Consider the following 26840-nt stretch of genomic DNA (forward strand, 5'->3'; position numbering starts at 1 on the left):
TTTTATCAACCCACTTTTAGTTACAATTTACATTTTTTAAATTATATCAATACAATAGTTCTATGTAGAGACGGACATGTAAGTTTTTAAGTGTTCGTATCATTTTATTATAAAAATTTATTAATATATTTTTTATATAAAATCATCTTAGACTTGTTGGTTAGTTTCTTGTTTTATGTATATGAAGTTATGTGTTTAATTCTTTTATCTCAAAAAATTTCACGAGTTTTTTATTCCAAAAAAAATAAAAGTAATAATAAACTTAAAATCAAAAACTAAAAATTAAGAAAATGATATTTGAACTCATTGCTAGAAGGGGAAAACAACCATGCAAACCAACCATGTCAAGAGAAAATTTGTGTTATTATTGTAGTTTTAAAAAATGTCACACCCAACACGATAAAATGATGGCACCTTTCATGACCTAATTTTTTTACGCTACAATGGATGAACAAAAACCGTGCCACGTGCCACTGTATGCACCATATTGGGTTTGCCGTTCATTATAAGAGTATCTCCAATATGTATGTTATAATTTTTTTTTGTCTTTTCTTCTAAATTTGAAGATTTCTCCATTCTCTTTCTCTTTTTCACTATTTTATATGAGAGTTTAGCATAATTAAGGTACATTACTTTTAATGTTAAATCACGTTAACTGTACATGTTAATATATGTTATAACTTAAATGTTAATACATGTTAAGGTCAGGTATGTAAACTTACATTCATATATGTCCAGAGTTCTTTAATCGAATATTTTCATGTCAACTTATGTTAATTCTGCAGTTTAAGGTATGTTAATTGTTAAACCTCTAGAGATTAAGGACATTAACCTTCATGTTCGCCTACAACTATACGTCAAAGTTCCACTTGTTTAACACCGCGTCCATCAACACCGTCTATTCAAGATAGGTGCTTTAAGCATTTTCATAAAAAAATGCAAACCGTAAATTGTATCATGAAAAAATCAGACCATGTGATATGACGATGTAGGCTTTTTTATGCAATTTGATGAAATCCCAAATTTAATATATATTTCTATGTATATAGATGTACTAGTAAGGTGTTTGCACAATGTCGTAATGTGCTTTTCAACTTAAAACTGAGAACTTAAAATGTCAATCATATTTTTTTGTCCATTTTGACGCTAGTTGTATATTTGTACAATATAATTGAATATGAATTTAGAACAGATGTAAGTAACAATGCATAATATAGATTCATATACCTGATTTTTTTTTTTCTACAATAACCTTTGTATATGTTTATTAACATACTATAAATATAGATAGTACAAACTTGTACGTATTTATGCTATTTTATAATATTATTAAATCCAGAAATANGGGATTTACTCACTAGACCTGTATGGTCTAACCCTCATTTTCTGTTGTAAATTATGCAATGCAGGAATAGCTGGGTTCGGGGATATAAAAGGGAAAGGGAAAATGTGATTATTTTCCTAATCTGTTTCCTGCTTTTGAAGATACATGTTGTGTTACATGTAGTAGTACAGGATTTGTTTTGAAAATTTTATATGTAGATTTTGTACATATAACAATCCATGTATTAGTGGGACCTTTCTAATGTAATCTATGTTTCTATGTAATGAAATATGTATTTTATGCAAATGTGAAGTATGGGGATGTTACATAAAACGAAAAATGAAAAAGTAAGGGATGCACTCAAAAATTAAATAAATATAATGGTACAAAGTGTAAGTGATAAAAATATTCTTTTGTAATATATATCATATAATAATATAATTTAAATAAATAAATATAATGGTACAAAGTGTAAGTGATAAAAATATTCTTTTGTAATATATATCATATAATAATATAATTTAAAAAAAAAAATATAATGATATAATTTATAATAAAAAAAAGACACATTTTTATTTTTAATATGATAAAGTTGAAAAAACAAGACATAATAATATTAAAATAAAAAATTCGATATTAAACTCAGTTTAGAAACTACTTTTTAAATGAAGGATTTGATTTGCTGCATATGTTCGTTCATGCTACCTTTCGTCTTTTGGGACAAGTTTCTTTAGTAAACCCTCAAAACGTAGAAAGCATCGACAATCTTTTCCAACTTATTCCTCTCACCAACCCCCACCACCTCACTCCGGCCACCTCTCTCAGACGAAAAGGGGATCAAATCACCCATTAACGGATATGCCTTCCGATCAGCATCAACCGTTACTGACTTCCGACGATAGAGAAACCGCCTACGAACCCAACGAAAAAGTACATGTAGTAGGAGTAGACGACGACCAACACCAATTCGACGAGTACGGCGACAAAACGCCGCCGTTCTCATGGCGGAAGTTATGGGTGTTCACTGGACCCGGATTATTGATGAGTATAGCGTTCTTGGATCCGGGTAACTTAGAGGGTGATCTTCAGGCGGGTGCGATCGCGGGTTATTCACTCTTATGGTTGCTTTTGTGGGCTACGGCTATTGGCTTGCTCGTTCAACTTTTATCGGCTCGGCTTGGTGTAGTCACCGGGAGGCATTTGGCTGAGCTGTGCAGGGAAGAATACCCGAATTGGGCGGGGAAGTTACTGTGGATCATGACTGAGCTCGCACTTATCGGAGCCGATATTCAAGAAGTTATTGGGAGTGCGATTGCTCTCAAGATTTTGACAATTGGGTTTTTGCCCCTTTGGGCTGGTGTCCTTATCACTGCCTTCGATTGGTAAATTACAATCTGTTCTCATTTTTAGATATCAGTTAATTGAAGTTTAACTGCATTGAATTTTCCATTTTGATCATCTTAGAATGGTGTAATTCACTGATCGTTTGATATCGAGCCCTAAAAATCGAAGATTTTCACTGTCTTATCAAAAAAGGGGGTGGAAGAAAACGTCTTTTTAAAATTTGACTTGGATTCTGGGTGTTCCTCAAAATTGGATCCATTATATTTTAATGGGTGATGATGGCTTCTTAAATCTGATTCATCTGATGGCTTTTTGTAGTTTGTCAAATTTTGTCTGTTTGTCTGTTTGTGATTTGTTTGTATACGTGTGTATCTATTTGTGATTGGAGCATCTTGACTCTTGAGTTAATTAGTTTAATCTATAGATCATTTGATAGTAAACCCTTAAAATCAAGATTGCAGTCTGTCAAAAATTAGGTTTTAAGAATTGTTTGTTTTCATGATTTGATTAGGGTTCTTGGTGTTCTTGATAATTGGATCTTTAACAACATGACTTGATTCTGTGATTCATGTGATGTTTCTGAATAGTTTGTCAAATTCTCTATGTATGTATCTGTTCTTTAATCGTCATGTTTCATCTGTTTTTTTGCTTTTGATATCAAGTGAATAGTTTAATTCCCTTTTGATTCATCTGATATTGAACCCTAAAGAAAAAAAATGATGATTATACCATCTGTCATGAATTGGGTTCTGTAAAAAAATGGGCTTTTCCTAGATTTGATTTTGGGTTCGGTTTTTCGGATCTTTCAGAAAAGAACAGCAATCTGATTTCGACAATTTTATTGATTACTTTGTTTTCTTCTAATCTTAAATGCAGTTTCATCTTCTTATTTCTCGAAAACTATGGTGTGAGGAAGCTAGAGGCACTTTTCGGGGTGCTAATTGCAGTAATGGCAGTCTCATTTGCTTGGATGTTTGGTGAAACTAAGCCCGATGGCAAGGAGCTTCTTGTTGGTGAGAAACGATACCTCTCTTTAACAATTCAGCTTCTAGTTTTATTTCGACTAAAAATCGCTAACATTTTCTTCCTCTTTGTAAGGTATTGTGGTTCCAAAACTTAATTCAAAAACAATCCAGCAAGCAGTGGGAGTCGTTGGCTGCATTATAATGCCGCATAATGTGTTCTTACATTCTGCACTTGTACAATCGAGAGAAATCGACCCACGAAAAACCGGTCGGGTCCGAGAAGCTCTGAAGTACTACTCGATAGAATCTGCCATAGCACTTGCTATTTCGTTCATTATTAACCTCTTTGTAACGACTGTATTTGCAAAGGCGTTCTTTGGTACTGAAATAGCCAATACTATTGGTCTTGGGAACGCTGGTCAGTTTCTTCAAGAGAAGTTCGGTGGAGGGTTTGTGCCGATTCTGTATATTTGGGCTGTCGGGTTGTTAGCGGCTGGACAAAGTAGTACGATCACGGGAACGTATGCCGGCCAGTTTATTATGGGTGGTTTTCTTGATTTGAGATTGAAGAAATGGGCAAGGGCATTAATAACACGTAGCTGTGCTATAGTTCCGACGTTGATGGTTGCTCTAATTTTCGATAGTTCTGAGGAGACGTTGGACTCGCTAAATGAATGGCTGAATATCCTCCAGTCTGTTCAGATCCCGTTTGCGCTTATTCCTCTTCTGTGTCTGGTGGCCAAAGACGATCTCATGGGCGTTTTCAAGATCGGTCCTGTTCTAAAGGTATCATCTTTCGCTCAAAATTATCAACAAAATTGTTTATTTTTTCATCTTTTGGGGTGTGTTTGGTACGCATCAGTAGTTGACTGGACTGGACTGGATCGTTGAAATAATCGTGCAAGGTTTTAGGGTTTTAATTTGATATGAGTAGTTTAATAATTTAGCAGTCTTTGTTCCACCTATTTTGTTGGGACGAAAAAAATGCATTTTTGTCTAACTTAGGCCCAGTCCTTTCCCAGTCAATATCACAACAAACATGGGACAACAAGTTTTTATTTGTCTTGTCCTGTCTTGTCTTGCATACCAGATCAACATGATCGATATTTCATGTTTGATTTGAATATAACTTTGCAGACAATCTCGTGGTTTGTGGCTGTGCTTGTGATGGCGATAAACGGGTATCTATTGCAACAATTTTTTGCTGAAGAAGTAAGCGGGCCGGTCTTTACTTCTATTGTCATCGTCTTCACTGCTGCATACGTCGCATTCGTGGTGTACCTTATTTGGCGAAGCGTTACCGTATCTACATTTGGTTTCTTGAAGCCAAGAAGCCAAGTAATGTAGAGCTTTTACACGCTGGTATATGTATATAATTTATGCTTTTCAGGCTATATTATTAACACAATCGTAATCCTAGCAGCCGAAATCCGTCAGAAAAATGACATCGTTATGTTGTAGCAACGTCGTAGATGTTAGTGTTTATGACCTCTTATTGAAGGCTGATCACGTTGCACTGATGTAGCAGTATGTAAGACCTCTCTTTGGAAAGATTAAGCAACTGAATATGGAAACGACCTCTTTACTGTTTGGAGTAGAAGAAAATTCTGCGTATATCTTATATTTTCTAGAGTTGCTGTGTATGAAATATACTGGCTTTGTTTGGTACATGATGACTAATTAATTAATGTTTTAACATGCCATGATGTTGTGCATTAGTAGCGTTTTTATGTAATAAGAATCGGTGAAAAATAACTACAAATGAGGTTTTTGTGTTCAAGAAATCGCTCAAATAGTCGAATCGAGAACTTAAAATCAGGCATTATGTGCAAGGTTTTGCTTTGAATTCGAGACGGTTTCGTGAGTTGAGTTTTTATATGTTTTGGTATGTCCATGCCATGTATGAATGCTACTTGTGTTTCAAATCGGTACGAGATGTTTAGTAAGCTCGATATAAGCAACCATAAAACACATATGACCGTGTAGGTGTGATTCCAAACGAGATCGTTAGACCTCACTACCGAGTACTGAAATAGGTCCCGAGCCAGACGGATCAGTCCCAAATCGGTCCTTGACCCCTTTAAAATCAGAAGGCCGGTTTCGACCAAAATTCCTAGGCCCAGTAACTAATCCAGTCTCATTGGGCTGGCCCCAAATCTGGACCTTGGTTTGGGCTACTTTTTTTAATTTACTTTTAAATCTTTTTAACACAATTTTATTAATGTTTTTTTTTTAATTACGATTTTGAAATTTAATATTACAATACACTTTACATAACAATTTTAGTTGAAAAAAAGAACTTGAAAATATAAATAAAAAAATCGATCCTATATATCGTCATGAATCAGGCTTTGAAATTCTATAAAATTTATAACTGGTCTCGGACAATCAGGATATAACTGACCCGAACTGGGCCCAATTTGGCAACTCTACTTCACCATTTTTTTTATTAACCTGGATATCCAACCAGTTATGCTAGCCGACAAATTCTAGGACGACTATCTGTTTTGCAGATAGTCCAGAGTCACCGTATTTGAACCTCCATTGACACAAGAGGATTTTTTTTTCCTCATTTGATTTGAACCTGAGACCTCCTGGTACTTCACCTGGATATCCAATCAATTTAGATATTTATGAAAATGACGAAAGTTCATTTATTATGATTTAAATATTTATGGAAGATGACTAGAGTTCATTAATTATGATCAATATTTTATATTATGAAACAATGAAAACTTTTATGAAATTATATATTCATTAAATTTAATGCACGGTTGAGATCGAGTGTATTGGTAGTACAAATGTAAAGGGTTGCATAATAACTCACCTCTATATATGTATGTATTTGAGTTAGTTCTTTTGTTAATCCGTGATTGTTTAATTATGTGAACCAATTTTTATCCTTCATTCTTGAAATCTATGAATTAAATTAATCATGACATATTTATAATAAAAGAAAAACTGAACATAAACAAACATTGATGAACATTATTGAACATGGGTATTTGTGGAAAAAGATCATAACATATAAACATCTACGAATAATCTTATTGAACACCATATGGTTATGAACACAATCTTATGAATTCCTTATGGTTATAATCACATTCTTATGAAGACCTTATGGCTATGAACATCATGTATTAATGCAATTCAAATTAATATGGTGAATAAGTTCAGTATGTTTTTGGAACATTTCACATATAAACCTGCAATATGTTCACTTTGATTAACTATTAATTCACGTTAAAATTAACATAATTATTCTAAATCTTGAAATGTGATGATATGATTATAATCCATGAAAACATGGAAATAATAATTAGTAAAATCTCATTAAATACCATTAACTGAACTTACAAAAAAACAATTTTAACATCTCACTAATTATTGTATAAGTAACTTACATATAAAAACTGTAACATCTCATTAAATGTCATAAAAGTAACTTACATATAAAAATTATCTATTTGTCATTCATGATTAAATCAAACATTTGAAATAATCTCTACTAAAGAATAAATTTTATTGGTCCAATAAATTCACAAATTTAACTACATATTGTTGGCTAACAAAAGATCCTACCCCCCCCCCCCTCTATATGTATAATATATTGTAACAAAAAGGGTAAAATGACATATTTGCCCTTCACATGAGGGGTCATGATGCATTTGACGGAACCTTCTCTAACAATGTTAATGGAAGAGACTAGTTTGGGTTGTGAAACACAAAAAATGGACCAAAAAAGTTACTTTACAAATTGTAGAGACGAAAACCAGAAAAACACAAAAAATGGACCAAAAAGTTACTTTACAAATTGTAGAGACGAAAACCAGAAAATAGCCATAGACGATGGACAAAAATATAATTATCTTCTATAAATAACAATAAAACATGGTCGTTTTAGTTCAGATAGTTTTTTAGATATAAATATAAATAAAAGAGTAAATTACAAATTTCGTCCATGTGGTTGTATGAAAATTTGAATTGGGGACCTCAAATAAAATAATTACAAATATGGTCACTATGGTTTCAATTTTGTTATGAATTGAGTTCCTGTCTCTAACTCCGTTAACTTAGTTCCGTTAAGTCAGGGTGTTTTTGGTCATTTACATTTAGATAAATAGAAAATATATAATATTGTACGTTTCTCCCTCATCCGCCTAAACCGGTGAGTTATCGACCATTCCCAACCCTTCTCCGACGCGCTCCCTTTATCTGCCCCTCCCTTAACTCCGGCCACAACAACGTCGACCACAATATCTGAAAGAAACCCATCCATCAAACTAAAAGCCTAGATCTCCATAAAACCCATATCTAAAAACATATCCAAAGATTAATGTCTCTTTTCGGTGAATGGATTTCCGAGATCTAATTTAATGGAAACGCTTATTGCAATTGGTAATCAATCTGTGTTAAATCTAGTCTAGAGATTGCCAGATCGTATAATTCCTAATTTCTTAACCACATAAATTGGATCTGATGTAGGCAGCAGTAGCCACTGTATGCTACACGAGCTTACTCCACTCTCCGACATTCGCACCTTTCTGACATTGAATTCAATTCCTTGTGCAAAGGAAGTCCCAGGTTCATCAAGAAAATCGAAGGAAAGAGATTTAGGGTTCGTCGTGGTTTGGATAAATATTTCACCGAGTTTAAAGAGAGAGAGTCGGGATTACAATTTTCGAACCCAGATGATGAATTTAATGGTTATGTCTAACATTGATGTCGATTTCATCGTCTCTCTCATCATCAACAAGCAGGTTTTAGAGCGACTATGGTTAAAACAACTAGAGATCAGATGGTTCATGAGAGAATAAGCTAGTCAATTTTGGTAAGTGACCTTCACTTGACAAGTACATAAGGAATTTAACAGATAGATGTCTAACGGTATTTAAAGAAGGGACCTCATCCATAACAAAAATGAAACCATAGTGACTATGTATGTAATTATTTCGTTTAGAAGATCCAATCTATAATTTTCATATAACCATAGGGACCAAATATGTAATTTACTCTAAATAAAAATAATCTCTCTATACGTTAAAAAAGATTGAAGTTAGAAAGTGACCAGCATAACGCAAGGCTTTCGGGGATCTCTTTACCTTCCAGATCCGGTAAACGTCGTTGTCGGTAAATTCGAATGACCATCAACAAGCTTTTCTCTCTGCCAATAAACGCTGCTCATCGTCGCCGGTGATTTGATCGGAGCTCTTACCAGAAAGGAAAACTTGGCACACCTCTTTCATCCCTCGCTCTACCACTAATACTTTCTTAAGAGATAGGATTCAATTTCATTGTCTTTCTTGATCTTCATACATTCCCTTCAACGCAATAAATCGGTGATTGCCCAATTATGGCACGCTTCACCTGGGTACCGGGGTCGTTTACTACCATCACCGTGATCATGTCGATTTTTGTGTTGTTTAATAATTTGTGGTCGTCCTTGTTTGTTTATGCGATTGTCGATGATTCAAGCACTATTATTCTCCGTCCTCCACATGCAGGTAGCAATCGTCACACAATGTTTCTACCTCTTTTCCCTTCTCCTCCTAACTCCTCCCGGGTCTCCTCGTTCTTCGGTGACGGAAGGTCTCGACGTCACCTCCAGAAATCCGATACTCGTCGTCCAAACGCGCGGATGGCTCTCCATGATGATCTCCTCGTCAATGGGTATCTATTTATTTCTCGATTGATTTCACGCACACACATGATAATGATATGGATATGTGAATTATACTTGGAGAACTAACGATCATTGAGTAGAAATATTCGAATTCACTTGGGATCACATTGAATAGAAATTGTAGTCAATTCTTGTCACATTTTAGTTTCAGAAGTAATAGATTGTACCATGTAGATATTTGATTGATTGAATTGATGATTATTAGGTATTACACGACTAGGTTGTGGATTGGATCTCCACCCCAGAAGTTTGCTCTTATAGTTGACACAGGGAGTACTGTTACTTATGTTCCATGTTCTAACTGTGAAAAATGTGGCGATCATCAGGTACTTTTTCATACATTTTTTCGATGTTCATTAGTTAATCCTTCATCTGGATGAAACTTGAAAGCTAAAAAGTTCACAGAAGTTATATAATCGCATACAGTTTTTCTTAAAACCCTAGCTCGTTTCAAGTTTCCCCTTAAGAGCTTCTTCATTAGCAGTTGATTAAAGATTGTTGATCTAACCAGGACCCAAAGTTTGATCCGAAGAAGTCCAGCACGTACAAAGCATTGAAATGTAATAGTGATTGCATGTGTGACGAGCACAAGAAGCATTGTGTGTATGAAAGGCAATATGCTGAAATGAGTTCTAGCAGTGGTGTAGTTGGTGAGGATATCATATCTTTTGGTAACCAAAGTGAACTTTCACCTCAGCGTGCCACTTTTGGTTGTGAAAATATCGAAACGGGCGATCTTTACAGTCAACATGCCGATGGGATAATGGGTTTGGGTGGTGGTGATCTTAGTTTAGTTGATCAACTTGTTGATAAAGGTGTAATAAGCAATTCATTTTCGTTGTGCTATGGTGGGATGGATGTTGGTGGTGGTGCCATGGTTCTTGGTGGTGTTTCTCCCCCCTCAGGGACGATCTATGCCTACTCAGACCCTGTACGCAGGTATGTTTTGTATCTATCCTTCTCATGGATACAAAACTTCATGTCTTTTCTAACAAAATACATTTGATACATCTCACACATTTACTCTAGTCTCGGGGTGGCAACAGCCCATATTACAATGTTGAGCTGAAGGAGTTGCATGTTGCCGGGAAGAAGTTACCTATAAGTCCGAGTGTTTTTGATGGAAAGCATGGAACAGTCCTAGATAGTGGAACAACATATGCGTACCTACCTGAAGAAGCTTATCTTGCATTTAAGCATGCTGTAAGATTCATTTCTCTTAAACATTTAGGTTTCTATTTGCTCTAATTCATTGTTTTTAAAAAGGTAAAGGTTGATCAAAGTTATTGTTTGTCCATTGCTGTTTCATTAACAATATTCAAGTAAAAGTTGGTCTTATATTACAAATGAATTCTAATTAATTTGCTTTCTATATTGTGTTAAGATGAACACTTGTAATTTACTTGCATAAAACTTGACTTGGACAATAGTCTTTTTCCATCTTCTTGCCATTTCATTCGTATATTTATTGATTTTCTAATCTTGCTCGCAGCTCATGAAAGAACTCAAATCTCTCAAACGGATCGATGGTCCTGATACAAATTATCTTGACATTTGCTTCTCTGGTGCTTCAAAGTATTGTTTGTGAACTATAAACATGTAGTAGTCACATAAGTTGATTATATAATCAAGTAGGAACTAATGTTGAGTGTATGTTATCTCAGCGATGTTTCAGAACTTTGGAAATCCTTCCCGTCGGTTGAAATGGTTTTTGGGAAAGGACAAAAGCTATCATTATCCCCTGAGAACTATTTGTTTAGGGTAAGCACCATTTTTCTTCAAATTATATAGTTTGTCTTTAAAACCAGTTATGGTATATATCTAGAACTTAATTCCAGTCTCTTTTCCCTTCTCATTTGTTTCTTATTTGTAAAGCACTCAAAGGTGCGTGGTGCATATTGCCTGGGGATTTTTGAGAACATGAAGGATCCAACAACTCTTTTAGGAGGTATATCAACTTCACCCCATCGGTTGTTGCTGTCATCATTACTTCTCGATACTGTCTAGTATCACTGTTACTCACTTGTTTACCTTTTGCTGCTCAAGTTTCTTACCCTTTCTCGTACCACGAAAATGTTTCGAGTGTAAATTTATACTTGTAATTTTTGTGCTCATTACAGGCATCATTGCTCGCAATATTTTTGTTATGTATGATCGTGAACATGACAAGATAGGATTTTGGAAAACTAATTGTTCTGATTTATGGGCAAGACTTCATGCTTCTGGTGAAGATACATCTCCTTCTTCGTCTCCTTCTAAGTCTCCTTTTCCGTCTCCTTCTTCTTCTTCTCCTTCTTCCTCTCCTTCTTCGTCTCCTTCCCCATCAGAAGGATCACATTCAAATGAAGATACATCTCCTCCTTCGTCTCCAATGGGGACACCAGATAATATCACTCCAGGTACAATAAGCTGCTAGCTTCAAGCTTTATAATTTATCTTAATTTTCGCTGTTACGCCATGCATATAGGTTAAATTGTTTGATGCTATTGGTTTGATTGGTTACTGTTGCATAAAATGCATTTTTTTGTCATATGTCCCATGTAGGAAAGGCAATATAGTAATTTAAGTTTTTCCTACATTTACCAACCTTTCATAACCAAATATTCACTGAACTATCTTTCTCATCTGTTAGGTAGAGTAAATAATTGGGGTTTCACTTTCTTAGTATAAGTAGTATGTTTTCTTTAGTTTGCTTTAGTTGTATATATGATGGTAATTAGTGTAGGGTTCCTTACTAGATTAATAAGAAAAATATCACCTTATGAATTCCATGGTTTTAGGAGTCTTGTCTGAAGCCGTTTCCAGAACCCCAACAGCCTTTGTCGAAACCCCAACAGCCTTTGTCGAAACCCCAGCAGGCTTTGTCTGATTCCCAACTGCCATCGCCAAGTTGTGCTGGAAACCTAGTTACCACCGTCGGAACAAGCAGCCAGTCGCCTAACCAAGTCACAACTGCCACCATAACAAACAACTACTACATTGAGATATTAATTAGAGTGAACTACTGCCATATTATGTTGTTGCAACAGTTCATGCAAGCAGTTCAAACAAGTTTAGGGAGAGTCGGTGTAAGTAACTTTGGGAGAAAGTCATCAGCCCTGGACATACAGGAGGTCTGAATAGAGGATAATGGGATTCTTTAGACAACTTAGTAGAGGGAGTTTATCAGTATAAGTTAATTATCTTGTTACCTTGGTGATTAGGTGATATAGTAGATTGGTCATATCTGGGTGGGTTTGTGGATGTACTTGTGGTCATTGAACTAGATAAACATGTTTTGGTTGTTTGTGATCGTAGTGACATATTTGATACTGTTGTAAGCATTGTTACAAACTATAGCTGCAACATTCGCAACAGTCATATATAACAGAATTTAATTTTGTTTGAGACAGGGATGACATCTCCCCTGTTAATTGAAGTTCATATGGGGATTTTGGGAATCGACACAACTTTCTCATGGAAAATAGAAAGTGGGGTGATGGTTTATTGCACTGGCTGAAAGCCCATTAAGTTGCAAAGGGATATTCTTAGGTCTATGGGGTTGACTACGATGGGACCTTCTCTCCAATGTCATCTGCTTTCATTTGTATAACGTTGGTTGTCATTAATCAATGGCCGCTAAATTAGTTGGATGTCAACAACACTTTCCTTAATGGCGTTCTTGAGTAGGTGTACATGGAACAACCACCCGAGTTTTTTTTTTTATTGAATATGTTGATTCGACTTTCATTGTATGGTCTAAAAAAGTCCCTTAGAGCATGTTTCGGTGTTCTTTTAGATGTTCTCCAAGAGTTTTATATGATTTGCAGTTCCCAAGATTAATTTTTGTTCTTTAGATACCATGACAAGTAATATACTCGCGTTATAGAAACAATGCAGTATTTGATAAACAAAAAATCGATAAAGGCTTCTTATGTTTCTTCCTGCATCAAACATCACATTTTGTTCTTATTTTGTTTGTCTTCCAGAAGAAGAATCAAAAGTTGGAAGCATAATATTTTATATGTCACTGAATGTTAACCACTCTACTTTGGAACCCCGCATCGTGGAGCTTGTTCGATTAATTGCCAAGGGTTTGCAAGTTAACACTTCACAGGTATTTATTCATTTTCAGACTATGATTGCATCCCTTTCATGTCCATGTTGCTAAATTTTCACCTATAAATTATGGTTTGTACAGGTTGAGCTATTAGATTTCACATCCAAGGGAAATATTTCTCTTACAATATGGTCCATTGTTCCACCAAAACCTGATGAATATATGTCTAAAGCCACTGCATCTGTGAGTTAATACTGCCTTCCTCCTTTTGTCCTTTTTTTGGAAAATGGGTGATCATCAGCTTCGTCTAGACTAATCCCATGGTAAGTTGCGACTGTAAGCTTCCCCCATAGCCCTGAGGTAAATCTCCAGTGGCCACAAATGCATATGTAGATGGCAAGATCCGAACCCTAGTTGATTTTGTCATCTCCTTGTCTTTATCCACCATACTACCGACTTATTATTATTTGTTATGTTTGGTGTCAGGCTATTATTACTCGGATAGCGGAAGGTGACATACACCTTCCAAAAAGCTTTGGGAAATATCATATATCCAATTGGTTTACTGACTCCGAACCAAATAGGTATATTCTTGTCTACTAGTCTAAACTTGGACCATTTCTTCTCAATATATGTTAAGACCCCATAAACGGACTCTTTAAAAGACTCCTTCAGTATATATTAAGAAGAAATGGTCGAAAGTCTGGACCAACAAATAAGAAAAAAAAAGGCGAAAATGGTTAGTTTAGTTTGGTTTGATAAGAAAATAAAAATGAAGTGCAGAACATGGTGGGAGAAGTACTCAGTTGTGGTGATAGTCCTGATGGTGGCATCATTTTTGGGATTGGGGGCCGTTGTGGCATGGTGGCGTTGGAGACAACTTGGTAATATTCCGTACAGGCCCGTTGATTCAGGTTTGGCTGAGGCAGAACTTGAACCACTTTGAAACAAACAAACTACAACTGCCAACAAGAACTTGAAGTTTGGGCTGCACATACTCAAAACCAATGAATTGGATCAATCATAAAACGGGTTTGCAAAGGCAAACTTATATAAGAAATGTTGTAGCTTTCCACGATAAATTAAAAGCTTGGCCTTTAGTTGATGGCCAAATTTACACCCTTTTTTCTTTGTCACTATAAAACAAGAATTCCCATTTACTTGTTTTGGCTTATCTCCTCTTGATGCTATAATGATGTTATACTTGTATCATTGTATGTTAAACCGTTACATTTATTATTACTTGCAAAAAGAGAGGATATTAATTCCAAGTATAAATTTACCAGTTACAATTAGGGGTTGTTTGGTTCGCGGAATTTAAAGGATTTCAAGGGATTGGAATGATCAATTCCTTTGTTTCGTTTACATATTGAAAATGTAGGAATCTTTTGAATTCCATTGAATTCCTTATATTAAAGATTTCATCATTCCTTAGTAAAAGTGAATGACTTGAATTTCATCGTTTGTTACATATAACGGATCTTATAATTTGGTTTTAAAAAGACAAAAATAACGTTTGTATCCAATTTAACCAACCATACCCACTCCGCCACCACAACAATGCCATTCGTCATCACAGCCACCACCTACACCTATCCCCACCACTTTCACTTTCGCACCTGCCACCTAACCACCATGCTACTATTGTCGTCATCACAACTACCATCCCCATCCACCTCCAAACAAATATGGAAATTCCAATTCTTTTAAAAGATTTCATTTCAATTCCTACCAACCAAACGTGTGGTCAAACTCCACACGGCAAAGAAGGTGGGCAGAAGGTGATCAAATATATATTATCTTACAAGTTAGGGTTTCATTTAGAAATCCTTGCAAAAGAAAGAGAAAACCATGAAAGCATGTTCCATTTAGGTATTTTGAGTGGACTTTTCTTTTGTTAACTGTGTATGTTTAGACTAGTTTGTACGCATCTCATTGCCTAACATTTATTGCGGAGTAAACTTCATGCTTATGAAAAGAATTCAGAGCTTTGATTTCAAAATGTTCTAATCAAAGGAACTTTAAACATTTGCATTATTTATTTCCTTGTTATAGAATGTAAAAGTGTATGTTAAATGTTCGGAAAGCTTGTGTTTTTAAAATAAAATATTTAGAAACCGTTTACACAAACATTTAATCAATAAAAGTCTACACTCTCGTTAATTTTATCAGATAAGATTATAGTCATCAAAAAAACGTCATATGCAACGATAAACGTTTATTGAATAAAAGTCCTCATCGTTACTCATCGAATAAGACTCTCGGTCCTTGACATTGTATATTTTCGTCCTGGCCATTTTCATCTGGTAAAGAGTCCTTATCATTTTATTTACATAAAATTATAATTTTTTATTTTTATTTAAATATAAATTTATATTCTCTATTTAGAAATCAAATTGTTTGAGATTGTTTATAAAAACAACTTATTGACTTATTTCGGTGTGACATCGATAATAAACACTTTTAAGTGCTTGGATAAACAACTTATAATGGTGTCAATTTAAAGTCTTCTAATTTATAATAAGTTAATAAATACTTTTATAAAAAAAAAATAAGTTATTTTAAATAAGCAATCTCAAACCTGGCTTGACCTTGTCAAAAGGGAAATTGGAAGAGCGATGAGATGGGAAAGGTTAACCATGTGTTAGAAAAATAATAGGAATATCTGAAAATGGTAGAAAAACAGTAGTCGAATGATGACGACAGTAAACAAAATCATAATCCAAGATTCATCTCCTGTTTGTGTGAGAAACCAAATTCAAATTTTGTGTCAAATTCAAGTTTCAAGCACAAGTCGACCCCTGCTCCCTACGTACTTCTTCAGGTCACCTCTAATGTTGAACTCATCTCTTGTTTCTAGGGTTCCATATTTTTAGTCCTTTTGATCGACGTTGGACTAATTCAATTCTTCTACTTGACGCGTTTTCAATTGAATTTTGGTCAACTAAAAATCTGCTATTGAATCTTTCCTTGATCTTATGTTTGAATTCAAGCATTACTACTTCGTATCTTATATATTAGCTTCATTTTTGTTCCTTGAGATCGATCATAAGAACAAGTCGAATTTGGTTTATTCAAAGTACGTATAAATGAATTCTGCCTGTTTACCTTTTGATTGCCTATTATTCCTATGAGGATTTGATGTGTATAATGTAATAGTATAACTGAAGGGTTTTTTTGTGTGTGCTGAAATGTGTTGAATCACTAGATGTACATACCTTATTAGCATATCATGATGTTAGGAAGTTTCATTCACCATCACTGATATTACTGGCTTTTGATATTTTTAGACCAGAGTGTGCAAGGTATAATCAAACTCCTTCACATTGTTTCTCTATTCCTCTTCAAACACATCTCACTTGTTGTTTCAGTTATGTTCTACTTAAGGTGTTTATGCATTGCATAAGGAGTTCCAGGAGATTTTCATCAGTGGAGTTTGGCTTCTCTAGGGATCACCAATGTGAACAAGATCCTATCAAATTACAAATCATAAGTTTGCAGAGATAGGTCAGTGGTGTTTGCATTTACTTTCTTTGTGGTTCATAGTTTTCTGCCCTTCACATTTGATATAAATATCAACATAGGTTCATGTGAAGTATTCCTGAGGCTGTCATCTCCAAATTGGTCATTAACCATGATGGGTTCTCTCATTTTATGTGTGCTGTTTAGCTCTTTTCAGCAATGGAACTTATGCATAGATGTTGGTTGGCAACTTCATGTTTACTGTTACATGTGATGATATTTAATAAAACATGGTGCTACAGATGTTGAGACACTAAGTATGAGGAATATATAATTTCCACAAGAAATATATATGATTCTAGGGTATCCACTTGCAACCAATTGGTTTTGAGATGGTTATTCGAAGATGCAGGCTCATGTCATAGCCATATATGTATACAAACTGATGGAACAGAACTTGTCTATTACAACATTGTTAACATGTATTTATGCATACAAAGAAACGAAAACAAATATTATAGCTGATCACAAAAGTAACTACAAGAATCAAATCAGGAGATATTAAGGCATAGATCAAGTAATGTGATATGGAGGCATATATCAAGTGATATGATATGGTGTATCATGATGACAATCCTTATGTCAATATGATGGCTTCTTTCTTCTCTAACTCTCCTTTGTCAATTCTTGTGTCATTCGTGCTCAACAGAACTTCACTTCTTTCCCAAATTGAAAGAGATGTTCTGAAGATGGGCGATTAATGCTTGTAAAATTATCTATTTAATAACATAAATGATATGCTATGTTAGAAATTTAATAAAGGTATTTATGTTGGATGCATCATAAACTATACAATGACGGTGAGCTTAAAATCTTTTTATCATTCAACAATCAACATATGGATTAGTTAGTGATCACATTATGTTAATAGCACTTAAACTTCATTGATTGAATGCCCAAAAACAAATTAGTTTGCGTCCTATAGTGTCCCATATTAATTTGTCATTGAAATACTATTTTCCTGGAAACCATTGATGCATACTCAGCAAACTCTAGAATGAAATTCCATGGGATCCAGAGAAACCATGTCTTCATCCATAGGCTCCTAAGTACGTGGATCAATCAAAAGTTCGATTCTTTTTTAACTAACTTTCAAATGATACCCACATTGAAGTATGTAGTGGCTTTCTAATGGACTTGCACTGACAATTTATAATTGCATACTTTGTTGTAAGATCTGGTTATCTGCCCTTTTACATGGGATGGTTTTGTTTCTCTTTGGTGAAAAAGATAGCTTTGTGTCAATTTTCCATGAACATTTATAATCGTTATGATAAATACTTATTTACACAGGTGCAATGGAGATATCGCCATTGAAAGTGCTTCTCAAAAACATTTCTAGTTTTCTTCACATGTCATGCCGTGATAATGAATGCTGTGAAATTGTTGAAAAGTACTACATCAAGATTGAAGAAGTGCTGAAGTTAATTAAGCCAGTACTTGAATCTATTATTGATGCTGCAGTGGCTTCAGATGAATCACTACAAAAGAAATCTGCAGGCATAAGCCAGTCTGTCGATGAGCTCAGGGAGCTTTTTGAAGATTGTCATCCATTGATGAGTAAACTTTACTTTGTATGTTTTAACAACCAACACTTTCATGCTTTTAATATTCTTGAATGCAACTAACGATCGCTCAAATACAAACACATGCAATCGCTCACATACAAACATATTCTTGATTTCTCATCTTCCTGTATATCAATTTGTTTTATTCATATCAAAGTTTTGGGAATTATTGAATGACTTGCGGCCTAAGATAATTAGGTATGCCATGACTAAGCAAAACGATTTATGTTATAGTAACAAATCGTCAATTTGGGCTGCTAGAATTTAGTAGGTTTATTCTTTCTCATTGGAGATGGCGACGGTTACAATTAGCAGGGAACTGTTTAATAATGTTGACTCTGGTTATTATCTAAGTTAAAAACAGCGTGTAAGACTCTTAGTTTATAGTTGCTAGTATCTAGAGAAAATTTCTCTCATAACATTATTCCATAGCCTTTGCCCTTTGGGGTGACGTAATTCCACCCTTCCAGCTGTTGGTTGAAGTGCTGAACTTCTGATTGTAGGTGGAGAAATTGTAGGATTTATGCAAGAGATTGGGGGACGCTAAAGCTCGGGTATATTTAGTTTAGCGCAAACTAGTTGATAAGCAAATTGTTAGTTGAAAAGCTAGTTGTTCACTATAAGTTAGCTGTTAACTGAGAAGCTAGCTTATAAACTAGTCATGTTTGGTAGAAACTAGTTGATAAGCTAGATGACAATATAAATGACCTAAATAGACATGTTGCAAAATTAATTGGAAAAATATAAGACATAATTGGAAAAGAAAGCAGCAAAAAACTTTGGAGCTTATTGAAATGCTACTTGAAATAGCGTTTCAAAAAGATAGCTTTTGCCTAACAAAACGAGGTTTTTTTCAATAATCCCAAAAAACAAGGTAGCTTATAAGTTAGTTTATGGTTGCAAAAATGGCCTCAAGCTTAGAGAAGATTTGTTTAGTAGGATTTTTTTGTCTACTCCTAGTGTTATTGGTATTTTCTGCTGTCTTTATGATATTGTTGCTTTCGTTTTTTGCCTATGATAGGTTTTTGTGTTGGTTTGTATGTGCGATTCTCAGATAATGTTTTTCGTGCAGAGATTATTGACTCATTAGGTCTTACTAGCTCGATTTTGTATTCTAAAGGTTTTGAAAGTCGAATCATTGTTTGCAAAAGTTAAGACCCACGGCCTAGAACTCTTTGAGCTGCTGCAATCTTGTGAAGGACTTCCTGTTGAACAGAGTTCATCATCAGTTGAGGTACCTTCAAAACTTGTACATAAAACTTCTGTATTGATATCATTATAAATGAATTATAATACTACTTTTTAGTTTCATGAAATAGCAAAACTTAAATGAAAGTTATGTCATGGAACTGTGAACTTTTGGTTTGGAACTTAATATCAGCCATTGATTTCATTAGATCTTCTTGGCGTAGGGGAAAGTTCAAATGAGAACCTGCAATTTTATCATGAATAAAACATGAATAGTTGGTTCTTGTGTTGTCAAAATTTTTACGGTTCTCATTTGAACTTGCCCCTCTTGAGGTATGTATATATATATATATGTTTTCCCTGCATGTCTTCATATTTCTTACATATAGCATAATTAATTGCAGCATTGCATCCAGAAAATTAAGCATATGAGGTTTGAAAATTCATCAGCTATTGTCTCCGAAGCTATAAGGTATCAGGTGGAGGGCTCCGAACCTAGCTCAGATACCAGGTCCAAAATTGCCGATCTGCTTAGCTTAAGGTCAAATCAAGAACTTCTAATAGAGGCCGTTGCCCTTGAAAACTTGAAAGAGAATGCCGAACAAGCAGAAAAGATTGTGGATGTAGAATATATCGAAGAAATGATTGCTCTTGTTACCCACATGCATGATTGCTTTGTGGAGATGAAACAATCACAGAGCTGCAGCCCTGTACCAATACCTCCAGACTTCTGTTGCCCGCTATCACTTGAACTGATGACCGACCCTGTAATTGTAGCTTCTGGACAAACATATGAGCGGGCATATATCCATAATTGGATTGATCTTGGGCTTACCGTTTGCCCTAAGACAATGCAAACGCTCGGTCACACTAATCTTATTCCTAATTACACAGTAAAGGCACTGATTGCAAATTGGTGTGAATCCAACAACGTTAAGCTGCCAGACCTTGCAAAGATCACGAGCTTGAACAAACCCAGTTCGCCCAGATCGACATGGACTGTGGGTTCACCGAAGAACTTAATTGTGTCTAGTGCGACCAATCAGGAAGAAGCTTCTATGGTGCATCATGTCCATTCATCTTCAGAGGATTCCATAACTGGAAATAGGCATGAGTTGAACAATAAGAATGACAATTTGGCTGAATCTGAGGAGAGAAGTTTGGATTCAGGTGGACCTTCAGCCAGTGGTGGAGTGGGTGAAGGGTCACTGGAGGGCCATAAGAGGAGTACTTCAACTTCCGGCTCACCTATCAGTAGACACTTTTCTCAAGAGATCACTCATGATGCAAATGAGGAATCTTCGCCAGATTCAGCAGCAGCAAACAACGGTGATGCTTCAGGGGAGGTGGCGGCAGAGCCTCAGCCCGCCATTACTACCGCCATTCCTCCACAAAGGGAGCATGAATATTCACCTCGACTCGGACATAGATCACGAAATCAAATATGGCGCAGACCATCTGAAAGATTTGGACCAAGAGTAGTTTCTTCTTCAGCTACTGAAACGAGACCCGATCTCAGTGGAGTTGAAACCCAAGTCAAAAAGTTGGTTGAGGATTTAAGTAGCACTTCACTTGATGCAGTAAAGGATGCTACCGGTGAACTCAGATTACTTGCGCGCCATAATAACGATAATCGAGTTGTCATAGCCAACTGTGGTGCCATCACCTTATTAATAAGCCTGCTCCGTTCAGCTGACCAAAAAGTCCAAGCAAATGCAGTGACTGCACTTCTGAACTTATCGATAAACGATACCAACAAAACCGCTATTGCTAATGCGGATGCAATAGAACCTCTGATTCACGTCCTCGAGACCGGAAGCTCAGAGGCCAAAGAGAATTCCGCTGCAACCCTTTTTAGTCTCTCCGTTATCGAAGATAACAAGATAAGAATCGGGCGGTCTGGAGCAATTGGACCGCTGGTTGATCTATTAGGGAATGGAGCTCCAAGGGGGAAGAAGGATGCAGCCACGGCTTTATTCAACCTGTCAATATTTCACGAAAACAAGTCCCGAATTGTGCAGGCTGGCGCTGTTAAGTACCTTGTGGAGTTGATGGACCCTGCAGGTGGGATGGTTGATAAGGCAGTGGCAGTTCTGTCGAATCTTTCTACGATCCCGGAGGGAAGAGCCGCGATTGGTCAGGAGGGCGGCATACCGATGCTGGTTGAAGTGGTTGAATTGGGTTCAGCCAGAGGGAAAGAGAATGCTGCAGCAGCACTTCTACAGCTCTGTACTAATAGCAGTAGATTTTGCAATATAGTGCTCCAAGAAGGAGCAGTTCCACCATTGGTGGCTCTATCACAATCTGGTACCCCAAGAGCCAAGGAGAAGGTATTCCTTCCGTTCCACATGGATAGAAAATTTAGATTTGTGAACTCTTTATAAGCTCAAAGTTGTAGGCTACTAATAACTTGCACTCTGCTTTTTTGGATTATGGGGCGGTTGATACAAGTTGTATTGACATAAACTCGGATCCTTTTTGTCGTGTTGCAGGCTCAATCACTGATCAGCTACTTTAGAAACCAGCGTCACGGCAACGGCGGGAGGGGCTAAGGAACGGAATTCGATGCCATTTTCGGGTAAGTTCTGTATACAAATGCATATGATTATTTAAGGTCGGCAATGGAAAACATGATTTCTGGAGTTTTTTCATAGATTCTTCTTGTTTCTCACTTCATCATATGTATGTAGACCACCTCATTTGATCATTTAGATTCATAATTTTAGTTTGTTTAGCTGCAAATAAACTACTAATTTCATAAAAACATATCAAAATGTGACATTGATTTTTTTAAGAATTAATATTAATTCGATTTATCATTGCTAATTTACTCAATATTACAAGTTACTCTTTTTTCATATTTATTTTATTTAAACGTACAAAAAGAAGTTCTCCACATGGGGAAAGTAGGTTGTCGCATTCATTATTATTTATTTTCCATGTTTCAATTCAGAAATAAATATATTGAATTTCGATATTTGAAAATAAATAAACATGAGGAATATGGGCTCATTTATTATTTTCCATGTTTAAGTTAAAGAATAATTCATTGTTATTTTTATTCATGTTTCCATCTATATAATTTATAATGCATTTATGTTTATTTATTTTTTTAAAATTAATGATTTTTTTATTCTTGTAATTTATAATTCGTCGACAATTACAACTCATATGGTTTATAATTCATTTTATGTTTTCGTCTCGTATACCAAACGGTAGACCATTGAAGATGTTAGATTTAATGATAAAAACAATAATAAATTGCACGTGGAGGAAAACTGTAATTTCAAAAATAAAAGTATAGAAAACGTAGTTTACTATATAAATTTTATCGAATGTGAGTTGATACAAAACCCATTTGTTATCATGTCTTTGTTTTCTGTACTATACTTTGATTTTCAAGTAGTTTTTGTCATCAAGAAGTATAATTTAGCTTAAAAAATAAGAAACAATTTATTAAAAAGTGTATCTAATTAGTGTTGAAGAGTAAAATAGTCATTTATATCATTTAGGCTGTTGATTCAGGAAAAAATAACATATCTTTATCCAAATAGACAACTTAACTGAAATAAAGCTTAACATAAGATTTAGTAAGCAGTCCCATTGAACATCTCCAATAGATTCTTTAAAATGAAAAAATAGAGATTTTGCAGATTTTGGACATGTTTTTTTTGCTACGACGGGTTTTTCAAAACGTTTCTCCAAAATGGAGAAAGTCGGAGAGAGTGTAAAAATCTTCAAATTTAGAGAACACCCCAAGAAATGATTACAATGAAAAGGAAATATTATTTAAAATATTTACACCATAATGAAACTTTGAAAATAAATATTTAGAAAGAAAAATAATATTTCATCAGATAAAAAATATATTTTAATAATATAATCTTTAAAATAGATAATCTGATATAATTTATTCTTCATTTTAAAAGAATTTTAAAAAATCTATTAAAGATAACGAAAACTTAAACATTTTCCTATTAATTGTTTGTGTGTGTGTCACGTATGAGGAGGGAGGCTCGACCGTCGAGTCAGCAAGAAGGCGAAGAGGCCACAGAGAACGAGGAAAGGAAGAGAAGATATATGGATAATTAAAATAGTTATTTCTAGTATTTAATTTATTTACTGAGCATAATAACTGAACTATAACTTATCTTAAATCATACAGACAGTCTAATAATATGAAAAACTTGAGTCATACGAAATTTAATGAAATACTAATCGATTAAAACTCCTAAAATTAGATAACTAAATATTCTATAAAATACAAACTAATAAATTCCATTAATTTGGACCGGTCCATGTGACATTTGTTTGTTTGGAGTCATGATGTGGTTTGAGGGGGGTGTGATCTTGTGAGTTACCCAACATATATAAAAGGACGTATCACTTTACGGTATTTTTAATAGATTTTTTTACAATTTTTTAAAAAAATCAATAAATAAAAGTTAAAATCTTTTTAAAAATAATTAAATTTAACTATAATAAATTCTTTATTTTAAATTTTTCAACATTTATTATATTATTGATGACATTCTATAAATTCATCATTTTAATACATCTTTTAAAAAATAATTATATAAAATAATAATAATTAAATTTCATTCATGAAAATAAATAAATAAAACTAATTTATCTCTCTACATATCAAGTATTCGAGAATTCTCTAAAATTAGGTTATGTAGAAAATCTCTTGGAACAAAATAAAAAACAAAAGTCCTATTTTCTCCATTTTAGAGTCTTATTGAATAAGCTCTTATGATCTTTTAGAGTCTCATAATCACATACACAATTATTGATTAGAAAACTCGTTTGCTTGATTATAAACAATATCTAAAAATAAATTGATCGAGAGAATTTTCTCAAAATCACACACGAAAACTCTTTTTCATATAATAAAATTATATAGGTATCACAAATTACAATATCATATAAAATTAACCAAAATCACACACTAATTTTAAACCAAATCAACATATATATATATATATATATATATATATAATTGAAATGATATCAAACTGAATTAAGGACACTTGTCTGTGCCTTTGGAGTTTTTAAGCTTTTGATAGCAAGGGCACTGAGACTTGGGTGCGTAAGGAGTGGATGGAACGCAACCCTTGCATTTCCCGCAGCAAATCCCGCAGTATTTGAGACATCTTTCTTTGTAACCCGCATTCGCACATCGATTCGCACATTTGTTATCGCATCCAAACGTACCTGCACCTAATTTAATTGATCAAGCAACGACTTAATTAAACGTTATATAAACCGATTAATTAATTAATTAATTAGAGTGGTGATGGATTACTCTGAGATGGTGCCGGAGATGGCGCCGGAGAAGTGGCAGCACCGGAGGAGATTAGGAGGAGAGCTGCAATAAGCAGAAAAGCAAATGGAAAGAGGGTTTTCATGATGTTGTGTTGTGTTTGTAGGGAGGTTGTATTTATAGCGAGAATGGATGAGAAAATGTCGTTCAATTTTCCACATGGATCTTATTAAACAACGTACGGTCCAACAACTCCCCTGTCCTTTTCGCAATCAATTATTTTAAGGAATTTCCTTTTTATCAAAATAATAAATTTGAACAAAAGAGTTGATTAAAAACAACCACAATCGGTCTCATACAAAACTCGCTTTCAATGACATTAATGGAAAGGGACACGTTTTGGCTCACTTAATGGTGAGGCTAATGCAAAGCTTAGGATTGAACCCGAGACCTGTTTTGTATTTGACAAAATCATAACATCTTTTTACCAACTGAATTAAACAGCACAAAAAATTAAACTGATATATTATGTAAAAGAAATAAGTTGTGTGAAAGGAAAATAGTAAGAAAATGTTTAAAATAAATATATAAATATTGATTAAATATTATCTTCAAGATTCTTTATAATATAAATTGTGATTCACAAAAAGTGTTCCCTTTTATTTTTTTAATTAAAATTTGAATTAAATATTTTTAATAGTATATTATAAAGGATTTGACAAAAATTATTAAAAATAATTTTTTATATATGAAATACTGTTTATTTATACATATTACTTAAAATTCAAGATTATAAATAAATTGTGCGTAAATACAACTTATTAAAACTTCATGTTTGAATTCGTACAACTAACTGTAAATAAACATAATTAACTAGAGAATAAATATCTCATTTTAAATATAAAAAATCTAAAATATAATTAAAATAATAATTGACTTCTAATAAAAAAACTTAATTATTATTTTTATAGAAAAATATATTATTAAATCAAAAATAAAAAAAAGAATTAAAGAAATCCAAAGAAAACGAGAAATTTTAAATAATTAGTTTGATACTCATATCAATATTTTTCTTTCAATATTTTTATGATGTATTTATAAAAATATTATTGTTTTTTCAAAACCACATAAAATCATATTATAACATCAACTGAGACAAAAAAAAAACATTTGAATCGGTATATCACGGTGTATTGTCCAAGTAGATTTCTAATGTTAAAAACATAGACGGAAAGGAGTTAGGAGTGGACTTAGAGTGTGACCGCGTTCGTTTCCGCGTTCATTTATTGATGACGAATTTATGGTGTTTGGAAATTCAAAAGCGGACATAAAATAAATATATAATATGACCAACCCATCAACCACATTCGTGAACATCTATAATTAATATATTTCCCATCATTTATAATTTTATTAAATGCTCAACAACCCTTCACCAATTTTATTTATTTTTAAATAATTTCAAGAGGTTTAAATAAAAAATAACATCATTTTTATTTGGAATTTACAGTTTTTTTTTGGCGGCGTTGTATCATGTTGTGTTCATAAGGTGTATAAAAATAAACAATCACAATGTTTAATTGAAATAATATATTTGATAGTGGTTCATATCGTGATACTGTAGGTTTTTTGTTCTTGGTTCACCAAAGATGCTTGGTATGTGTTCACATTTGATTTATTTCGTCATAGTGTGTATTCAAGTCCTTACACCAGCGTTTTATAGGGATCTACAGTTTTTTTGGTTTTTTGTTTCTGGTGTCTTTTGTGTTCACAAGATTATCACAATGTATTATTTGGTGATAATTGTTAAGTTACTTGGTGTTCATAGTGTATTAAGTTACTTGTTAGGTTGAGTTTTATTTTTTAAATGAGAGTTGAGAGGAGAGAGAAAATTTACAAAATACCCACAATAACTTTTATTTAAAAATTTAATTTGAA

At 34.1% G+C, this 26840-nt stretch overlaps 3 protein-coding genes across 5 annotated transcripts; all 3 read left to right on the plus strand.

The window, feature by feature from the left end:
* Nucleotides 1–2054: 2054 nt before the first annotated feature.
* LOC112516715 (metal transporter Nramp3-like) lies at nt 2055–5242 on the plus strand. The gene is made up of 4 exons (XM_025123922.1): nt 2055–2706; nt 3545–3681; nt 3767–4419; nt 4771–5242. Exons 1-4 carry the CDS (start codon nt 2183–2185, stop codon nt 4978–4980), a joined length of 1524 nt encoding a protein of 507 aa, XP_024979690.1. The 5' UTR covers nt 2055–2182; the 3' UTR covers nt 4981–5242.
* Nucleotides 5243–8989: 3747 nt separating this feature from the next.
* LOC112515325 lies at nt 8990–14536 on the plus strand. The gene is made up of 16 exons (XM_025122115.1): nt 8990–9306; nt 9525–9645; nt 9831–10258; nt 10366–10522; nt 10812–10894; nt 10984–11080; nt 11195–11267; nt 11440–11718; nt 11864–11868; nt 12100–12391; nt 12523–12635; nt 12851–12912; nt 13226–13415; nt 13500–13601; nt 13845–13942; nt 14142–14536. The coding sequence occupies exons 1-16, from the start codon at nt 8990–8992 to the stop codon at nt 14302–14304; spliced, it is 2580 nt and encodes an 859-aa protein (XP_024977883.1). The 3' UTR covers nt 14305–14536.
* A 1550-nt stretch (nt 14537–16086) lies between these two features.
* LOC112507859 (U-box domain-containing protein 4-like) lies at nt 16087–22462 on the plus strand. 3 transcript variants are annotated; one of them, XM_025112705.1, is made up of 6 exons: nt 16087–16182; nt 16730–16865; nt 18174–18454; nt 19569–19682; nt 20041–21966; nt 22129–22462. In XM_025112705.1, exons 3-6 carry the CDS (start codon nt 18179–18181, stop codon nt 22186–22188), a joined length of 2376 nt encoding a protein of 791 aa, XP_024968473.1. In that variant the 5' UTR covers nt 16087–16182; nt 16730–16865; nt 18174–18178; the 3' UTR covers nt 22189–22462. The 3 variants fall into 3 exon arrangements, with proteins under 3 accessions (XP_024968473.1, XP_024968402.1, XP_024968548.1); XM_025112634.1 differs by having other exon boundaries at nt 16087–16865; XM_025112780.1 differs by lacking the exons at nt 16087–16182; nt 16730–16865 and having other exon boundaries at nt 18379–18454; nt 19521–19682.
* Nucleotides 22463–26840: the final 4378 nt, after the last annotated feature.

The sequence above is a fragment of the Cynara cardunculus genome, assembly GCF_001531365.2.
Source record: "Cynara cardunculus var. scolymus isolate 2C chromosome LG 1, CcrdV1, whole genome shotgun sequence".
In the NCBI taxonomy this organism is placed as follows: domain Eukaryota; kingdom Viridiplantae; phylum Streptophyta; class Magnoliopsida; order Asterales; family Asteraceae; genus Cynara; species Cynara cardunculus.

What these genes read in the sequence shown, in the direction of transcription:
- LOC112516715 (XM_025123922.1), top strand. Translation starts at nt 2,183, where the DNA reads ATGCCTTCCGATCAGCATCAACCGTTACTGACTTCCGACGATAGAGAA. An exon ending in CTTATCACTGCCTTCGATTG is followed by an intron (nt 2,707 to 3,544) that starts GTAAATTACAAT and finishes TCTTAAATGCAG; the next exon opens with TTTCATCTTCTTATTTCTCG. An exon ending in AGATCGGTCCTGTTCTAAAG is followed by an intron (nt 4,420 to 4,770) that starts GTATCATCTTTC and finishes ATAACTTTGCAG; the next exon opens with ACAATCTCGTGGTTTGTGGC.
- LOC112515325 (XM_025122115.1), top strand. Translation starts at nt 8,990, where the DNA reads ATGGCACGCTTCACCTGGGTACCGGGGTCGTTTACTACCATCACCGTG. An exon ending in TACTCAGACCCTGTACGCAG is followed by an intron (nt 10,259 to 10,365) that starts GTATGTTTTGTA and finishes GGGTGGCAACAG; the next exon opens with CCCATATTACAATGTTGAGC. An exon ending in TGCAAGTTAACACTTCACAG is followed by an intron (nt 13,416 to 13,499) that starts GTATTTATTCAT and finishes TGGTTTGTACAG; the next exon opens with GTTGAGCTATTAGATTTCAC.
- LOC112507859 (XM_025112634.1), top strand. Translation starts at nt 18,179, where the DNA reads ATGGAGATATCGCCATTGAAAGTGCTTCTCAAAAACATTTCTAGTTTT. An exon ending in TGATGAGTAAACTTTACTTT is followed by an intron (nt 18,455 to 19,568) that starts GTATGTTTTAAC and finishes TGTATTCTAAAG; the next exon opens with GTTTTGAAAGTCGAATCATT. An exon ending in AGAGTTCATCATCAGTTGAG is followed by an intron (nt 19,683 to 20,040) that starts GTACCTTCAAAA and finishes AATTAATTGCAG; the next exon opens with CATTGCATCCAGAAAATTAA.